Source organism: Aphelocoma coerulescens, chromosome 5, assembly GCF_041296385.1.
Source record: "Aphelocoma coerulescens isolate FSJ_1873_10779 chromosome 5, UR_Acoe_1.0, whole genome shotgun sequence".
NCBI classification, from domain to species: domain Eukaryota; kingdom Metazoa; phylum Chordata; class Aves; order Passeriformes; family Corvidae; genus Aphelocoma; species Aphelocoma coerulescens.
The window spans coordinates 26221248-26229265 of NC_091019.1; the positions used below are offsets into that span (position 1 = coordinate 26221248).

Genomic DNA, 8018 nt, shown 5'->3' on the forward strand with positions numbered 1-8018 from the left:
CTGCACAAAATAAACAGCCTGCAGCTCCAGATAACACACACACAGCTCATTTGTGCTATCTGGCATCAGCATATATTGTTAATAGGACTCCTACACCAAACCCTTAGGAAAAAAACGTACTCAAACAAGCATCTCCAAATCTCTCTCTCCATCAGTACTTTTCTCGTCTGCTTCGCTCTGTGTTGCTTTCAAAACAATTAAGACTAGTAAAAGTTTTAAGACTCTTTCTCTCCCTTTCCGCACCTTCTTGTTGCTGGTAACGTCCTGCTGGGTTTACAGGCGTGCGCTGCTGAAGTGTAGGGCTAAAGCGGAGTTAATCCCAATCAGCAGCGGAGAAGTCGAAAATAAACAGCTCTAGTGCGAAAAGAAATCTTACTGCAAGGAGGGAGCGGCAGGGATACAAGGGGGAGGGAGTCTCCCGGTCCTTTGACACATGAGTGTTGTAAACAGCTCGGGTCAGGAATCCTATAAAAGCCTCCAGCCAGATCTACCGTCCAATTCAAGAGAAGCGCAAAACACCTTTTGGAAAGAGCCGCGAATAAACCTGCGCGGCCCTAGCGATAAGGAACGTGAGCCCTACCTTCGCGTCTGGCTCCCTGAGGAAATCCCGCAGGTTTCCGCGGAGGAGATCCCGCACCTCCGAGTGTCTGTTCAAACAGAGGTTTAGCCAAACTCCTGGCGAGAGCTCCCTCCCCTCCCTGGGAGGGTGCCGGAACCCTTGAATGGCAGATCTGGTGGCCCTATTGTGGAAAAGAGAGGGCTATTGCCAGGGCGGCGTCAGCAGCACGCCGGGAGCCGGCGGCCGAGCCTCGCCGGGCAGCCGGTCCCACATCAGCGGGAGGGAAGGGCCGGCCCTGCCGCCCAGCTCCCCGAAGCTCGCCTCGCCTCCCCGCCCTCCTGGCTTCGCTTGCCGGCTCCTTCTCCCTGACGCCAGCTTGGATCACGTTCCCCCTTGTCCCCTTCCCCACTCGCGCCTGCCTCCCGCGCACTTCTCCCCTTTATACTCCCCTGTTGCCCCCCGCGGGGATCAGGGCAGCAGCATCTCCCCACCCCGGCGGAGAGAGGTGCGGGGGGAGCCCGCGCACCCCGCCTGCCTCCCCGCCTGCGCTCCTAGCCGCGGCGAAGGAGCCCGGGCAGGAACCGGGGCCGAGATCAAAGCTGCGGGGAGAGGGAAGGGAAGGCAGGACCGAAGGGCCGCCGCAGCTCGGGACACCCCTCCCAAAGTCCTCTGCCCCCCGGGTTCTCGGCGGGTGAGGGGCCGGGACCGCCATCCCGCTCCTGGCAGAGCCATTCCTGCGGAGATCCTTAGCCGGACGGCCGAGGTGGGGGAGCCCTGAGGGAGTCCCAAGGCGAACACACGGCCCCCGTTACCCCGCTCCGCTCCGGGCACGGGGCTGCGGCCGAAGCCGGGGGAAGGGGGCAGACGCCGCCGGCCCTCCCCGGCGCACGGCGAACTCCGCAGAGCCCTTGAACGTCGGCGGGGGCTCTGCGCGGCGCCGCGGGGAGCCCCGAGCGCCTGGCAGAGAGCGGTCTCTCGTGGGAGGTGGAGAGGGACCGCCAGAGAGCTCGTTCCTGCCGTGCCTGCAGCTTACATTACATCAGGGAAGGAGGAGGAGAAGAAATCCATTAAAAGTGTCAATTTAAAAAGCACGCAGCGAGCCTCCGATTCCTACAGCAGTGATTTTCTGTACTTCTAGTAATACCCCACTTACGGTCACACTTTTTATTTGATAGCTAAATAAAAGAAATGGTCGTTATTTGCATAACGCGGTACTTAAAGAATTTCCTCTGTTAGAGAAAGCCGTTTCCTTTCTCCTGTTTCCTTTGAGCAAATATCCCCATCACATTCGCTTTCACTTCCCAAAGGATTTTGTTCCAGCCGGTATTTCTAGACTGCAATATGCGTATACATTTCTGTGTGTATAGGGGTATGTGAATACACATGTTTCAAGAAATATAACTTACTTCAGCTCCGCGCAGTAGAAATAGCAAGTCAGATTACTACAGCACATAAATCATTCGAAAGCGTTTTCCCCTCCTAAGCCAAGATATATGACCTGTTCTGAGGACTGGATGATCTTGAAGGTCTCTTCCAACCGTGATGATTCTATGATTCTATGACTGTTATTTAAGAATTCGGCTTTCACTGCCCGTGCCGGTTTGCGGAATAACCCGTGCCCCTATTCTCGGAGGAAGCAGGGCGAGGCTGCCGGCCCGTCTCAGCGCAGGGGCAGCGGGCCCCGGGTAGGTGCAGGAGGAGCCCTGCCGGGAACCCCATAGGGCCAGGCCGGCAGCTGCCGCTGCGAGGAGGCCGCGGGGAGCCCGGTCGAGAGCCAAGGCCGCCCGGTGCCGCTGTCCCTGCCAGAAGCCGGGCTGGAAGCGCTCCGACGATTGCCGTCCGTGTCCTCCGTGTATTTACGGCCGCGGCTCTCCCTGGCCTATATTTATCCGTACAATGCAGTGGAAGATCTTAGATCTAGAAATAGAAGCCGAGAGCAATAGATGGCAGGCTCTGGCTTTTTATAACTCAAAAAGACGTGTTTATTAAAGAAATAAAATGAAATTAAACAGCTAAAAAAAGGAGGGGACACCCTGTCCCTGCGGCTCGCGGAGTGTGTGCCATGCCTGCCGTGCCCCGCCGGCCCGGCCCCCGCCGCAGCGCCTGGCAGCTCCGCTCCGGACTCGTCCGGGTACTCCACGGCGACCAGGGAAAAGGCGGAGGCGAGGGCTACGGGGACACCGTGCGGGGAGCAGCACCCCCCCAGGGGGGTACCGGGCCGAGCGGGGGCCAGGCCGGGCGATGAACCCGCCGCCGCGACGGGAGCAAGGGAAGCCGGCCGCCTGAGTATCCACCGGCAGGAGAGCCTGCCTGCTGGTTGGCCTCGGTTTGTGTTTTGCTTGGTTGAGGTTTCTTTCCTCTTCTTTTGGGGTTTTGTTGATTTTTAAATTGAGGGGTTTACGGTCCCGGCTTCCCACCACTCTAGCATCCTGCTCAGGCCCGGACAACAGGGGACGCGCGGAGCCAGCGGTCCTTGCCGCGCTCCTTCACCTCTGCACAACGCGCACGGCAGGACCAGCACCGAAGCCGCGGCGGGGTCTCGGCAGGAGGAGGTGGGACAGCCGCCTGTCCCCGGCTTCCCGAGTAAACCTCTCCGGGCAGCTCTCCTCACCCGCCTCGGGTGCCGTGTGCGCCCTAGCTGACCGCGCTTGTGCCCGCTGCAAGAGAAAGAGGATGGGTTTCTCTTCCCCCGCGCTCACCCGCGCCGAGGGGATCTACCGCGGCTCGGAGGTTTCCCCGTCCCTTTAGCTCGTCGCGGCGTTCCCGGGGCACAACTCCTGCGCCCGGCGTGGTGGTCTCGCGGTTTGGGAAAAGGCGGAGAGGCGCCTACGGATGTTGCATTCGCTCCGTGAAACCCCGATCTGTCTGTTATTAGCGGGTCTCTCTCTTCAACCGTTAAGCACTATTATTATCACTACTGCTATTAATTATCATTGCCGAACCATGTGTCTTTCATTACAGCCCACCGTCCCCAGCCACATCACAAGGGGCTCACAACGAGAGCGGTCTGGGCCGGGCCGGGCCCCGGACCGGGCCACCCGCCGCCGCCGCGGGGCTCCCACTGACGGAGAGCCCCGAGCCCCTCTTGAAAATAAATCAGGGGAACCCCGGCCGTATTAGGAGGGCAATAAACTCGTGTGATTCTACCGGGGGGTTGTAATGTGTCATCACAGGTTATGCCGGCGCCCTGGGCTTTGCAACCTACAAAAACAAGAGAGCGGGTTAACAGAGAGAGGATGTCAGAGCAGCCGGGAAGGCACGGGGGGCTTCCCTGCGATCCCATTGCCGAAGGAAGCGGGGACCAGTTACCTCCCGCACGGACCACAACCCCTCGGGGCTCCCCTGTCCCACCGCGTCCTTTCCCGTGGAGCCCGGGCTGGCCCCAGAGGCCTGCGCGGATGAGGAGCGGGCCTGAGGCTGGTGGGGGTTGTCCGCCCACGGAGAAAGGGCGGAGGAAGAGAGGGAGCATAGGAGAGGGTCAAAGCCCCAGTTCTGGCTAAAAAAGCGCGCAAGCAGCCCTCAAAGAGAGCCCTCATGCCACTCGGTGGCCCGGTGAGGATGGTTGTGCCACAGGGTACAGGAAGGACCCGTGCGGGTCGGGGCAGGAGCCCGTCCGAGGGTAGCGTACCTGGGCTATGCCTGCGTCTGTATGGAGAGGACTTAATGTCCTTTGCCTGTGAAGGGGAATCCCCTGTCCGTGGGGGAACTGAGGCTGTGGACCTGGATCCAGGGACACCTCAGCTACAAGCAGGGGGCGAGGCACGGCGCCTGAGGGCAACCTGGCACGCCAGGGTTTGAGAAACGGGCAGAGGTAAGGCGCCTCTACCCCTTTTTAGGTCTAGAAACGGGGGAAAAGGGTGAAGAGGGCAAAGAGTGCTCAAATGACGGCGAGAACCTAGAAGTGGGATGGCTGGCCTGACCCGGACCTCTTCCACCTCCCGTGTGCCCCCAGTCCGTAGTCACTGCCCGTCTTAGGGTCTCCCTCGAGACACGGTCCTATAGCTTTCCCTACCTTTGGGACTGACACGTCGAGGATGAAACCCCGTCAGCGGCGACGGGCTGAATCTAGGCCGGGGCAGCCCCTCTGTCCACACAGAGATCACCGGGAGGGAAAGGAAGAGCTTACATTTCCACTTTCTCTTCTTGGGAAGACTGATTGGGGGGGGGGGGGGGGTATTTGTTTCGTTGTTGAATTTTACTGCTTGTTTGTTTTTTTGGGGGGGGGGGGGGTGTGTTTGTTTGGTTTGCTTCTCCCTAACCACCACGATACAGCGGAAACCTCCCGAAGAAGCCTTTTAAAGCCACACTCGGAAACAACATGAGAAGCGCCCCCGTTCCCTGCTGTACTGTCGAGCGCCAGCGCGAGGGAGTGTCTTAATTGCCGCTAATGACCCGCGGAGGGGATGCGAGGGGGTTATCTGCAGCCGGGCAGAAATCAATTAGGGGAGTGGCAATTAGGGGAGTGAGTGAGAGACAGGAGAGGCCGTTACCGCGAAAAGTGATGGTTTCGGTGAAATTTTCCAGAAATTCTTTCTGTGGAAAACCGTCCCCGGGGAGAGTACATCGCACAGCCCGGCGCTCCGCTATTTCTGTTTCTGTCCCGGTTTCCGCGGAGCTCCCCGCACTGCTCAAGAGCTAACGCTTTGCGGGAGCGCATCGCCCGCATTCCGAAATTACGATTAAGATTACCGCTAAGCGGGACACGAGGGAAGGTGGCTTCCCGCGGGCATCGTGGGCTCCAGACCCGGCTGGGAATGAAGAAATTCGTGGGGCACGGCGGCCCCCGCTGAGGCGAGAGGGGGCTGCGCGCCGGAGCCGGGCAAGGTCTCCTTGAGCCCGGCAGGGTTTGTCCTGCCAAGCAGCCACCCCCCACGTTCCCGGGAGGCCCTTCCCAGGCCCGGGAGTCTCTCTCCGCTTTCTCCTCCAATGCTTCCCCGCCGCACGCCAAGGACTCACCGTAACAGGAGACCTGCAGGGCTCCGTTGTGGCCGCTACTCTCTTGCAGCTTGATGTTGCTGTCCGGGGGGGTTTTGCAGGGGCCTCGCTGCATGTAGAGGTGCGGCGGCTGCTGCTGCGGAGGGTATTTGTTAAAGGAGGCCGGAGCCCCGGCAGAGCCGGGAGCCTGCACGCTGCCATCCAGGGACTGACATTCCTGCTGGCTGTAGCGGCTCCGGCACTTAGTGCTGCTGTCACCAAAGCCTTGTCCTTTGCTGGCCAGGAAAGTAGGGCTGAACTTGTCACTTGCTTGAAATGCCCTAAAAGGCGAGGAGCCTTCTGTGTCCTGGGAGGCTGCGTTGTAGTAGGAATCCATGGCAGCCGGATCACAATAAGAAACACAAGTATCAGCATTCATTCCTAAAATTAAAAGGCCCGAGTGTCCTTAATGCGCTTGGAGGGGCACCAGGAACCACTCTTTCTCTCTCCCTCTCGCATAGACACACACTCACAGCTGGGCCGGGGAGCTCTAAGAGGATTCAGATGTTCGTGAAAGCTGACCAGATCTCCAAACCCCCTTAAGTTCTCGCACAGTAAAAGTGGTCTTTTTCTTACCCTCCCTCCCTACTCTCACATACGCTTGCCCTCCATGTCTCCCTCCAAACTACACTCTAAAGAGGCTCTTCTCTGCACTTTCCCCCCCACCACATAGGGAAAAAAAAAGAGAGAGAGAGGGAGACCTCTCCCCCAATTAATATGTAGATGATGACAGTGGAGGGGAGGGGGCCCAGGAAGGGGTGTGTGTGAGTGTGTGTGTATGGGGGTGTGTGGAAGCAGAGGGAGGGTGGAGGTCATATCTTTTGTGTTTAAAAAAAAATAAAAAATAAGCCAAACCAGAAAAACAAACCAGCCCCGAAATTTTTATGATTAAAAACCAGAAAATCAAGCAGATGACATAAACGCCACGAAGGGATGAGTGCGGGATCCGCGCCGGCGGAAGCGCCGGGGACGATTTAATGGTCGTGACACGCTCTGTTCACTGCGGCTCTCTCCTCTGCTCCCTGCCCCAGCTGTGGGGACCCTCGCCTCTGCGACCCTCTCCTCTCTATTAAAGGCAATACGGATTTTCCCCGCAGCTATCTGCCTTTAAGCCTCCCCCCTCCCGTTAACCCCTTAAAGGCCGACAGCTCTCCCAGCAATGCCGTGAGCCGTTTCCCTACCGTGACACGGCGGTGTCGGAGTCGCCCCGCACAGAGCCGGGCGAACTCTCCGTCGGATCTCGCCGCACGTTTATGATGGTCATTATTTATTTACCTCTAAAAACATGCTCTCTTCAGGTGTAAAACTACTGGATCCAAACGGGAGGGCAGCAGGGACGGATTTTAACAGGGTCACCAAGCACACAGAATTGGACCAAGCTTCTGGGATTGCCAGAGGTGACTTGCAAAGGGACAGAGGCTGGCAGAAGCCCTTTATGGTTTGAGGGGTCAATTACAACCCAGAAAGAGCTTAAAAATAAATCAATACTCACCTTTCGTCGTCCTCCCCCCCCCCCATTCAACCTGATTCCCCTCCTCCCCCAGTTAACTCCTGTTACCCCTTACATACTCTTACCCTGCCTTCCTCCCATCCCCACATCTGGTTTCTATTGCTCACTTACCTTGAAGTTTTCAGTAATAAAGATATTACGCAAACTAAATCCACAGTTCTTCGGAAGAAAAGAAAAGAAAAGAAAAGAAAAGAAAAGAAAAGAAAAGAAAAGAAAAGAAAAGAAAAGAAAAGAAAAGAAAAGAAAAGAAAAGAAAAGAAAAGAAAAGAAAAGAAAAGAAAAGAAAAGAAAAGAGTAACGAAATTAAAGAAAAAAAGACTAACGGAAAGGGAAGGCAAGAAGAACCTTAACCCCTTCGGGAGTGCGGGCCGCAGCGGAGCCGGCTGCGGGAGGGGAGCGGGGGATCGGCGGCTGCTCTGGGCTCCCAGTGGGCTCCCCCCGGGGCCCGGACCATGTGTCCTCCCTTCTCGCGCGTAGCTTCCCCCACCCCGTGCAGAGCGGGGGGAACTGGTGGCTTTCATGTGTGTGTGTATATATCTGTGTGTGCGGGGGGGAGCGGGATGCGGCTCAAGAGGGAGCGGGACTGCAGAATGGGAATGCAACCCCCGAGACGACGGCTCGGGAGGGTCCCGTGGCCACCGCCACCCTCCAGGCCTTTGCTCCACGAGCAAGACCGGCTCCGCCGTTTTCATTAGCTCGGATCTGACAAGAATAGGCGCCCACCCCTCGCCCCTAGATGCAGAAGGGATTTCTAGCGACATCGTCGTTAAAAACATCCAGAGACGGATTCATTTACGAGATTTTAAACCATTTTGCGAATTTCCCTCAGAGCAGCGCTGGGCTCGCTGAGTTTTCTGGTCCAAGAAAGCTTTCAGCGGATTTGCCTTCCTTACTCTCTTTATTACCTCTACTTAATTCTTTTCTTGTCCTTTCTTTCTCCCCTCCTAAACTCGCCCACCCCACCGCAGGCCCCTT

At 57.5% G+C, this 8018-nt stretch overlaps 1 protein-coding gene across 2 annotated transcripts in view; it reads right to left on the reverse strand.

Annotated features, from left to right (window-relative positions):
• Positions 1 to 6223, reverse strand: part of ALX4 (ALX homeobox 4) — a 38843-nt gene extending 32620 nt beyond the window's left edge. The window contains exons 1-2 of one of the 2 annotated variants that reach the window (XM_069017179.1): positions 6007 to 6223; positions 5516 to 5914 (exon numbers count right to left, since the gene is read on the reverse strand). In XM_069017179.1, coding sequence (XP_068873280.1) covers positions 5516 to 5912 — 397 coding nt within the window. In that variant the 5' untranslated portion in view covers positions 5913 to 5914; positions 6007 to 6223. Of the gene's footprint in view, positions 1 to 5515 lie in introns of both variants that reach the window. The other variant, XM_069017178.1, reaches the window with a different exon arrangement.
• Between the last annotated feature and the right edge of the window lie 1795 nt (positions 6224 to 8018).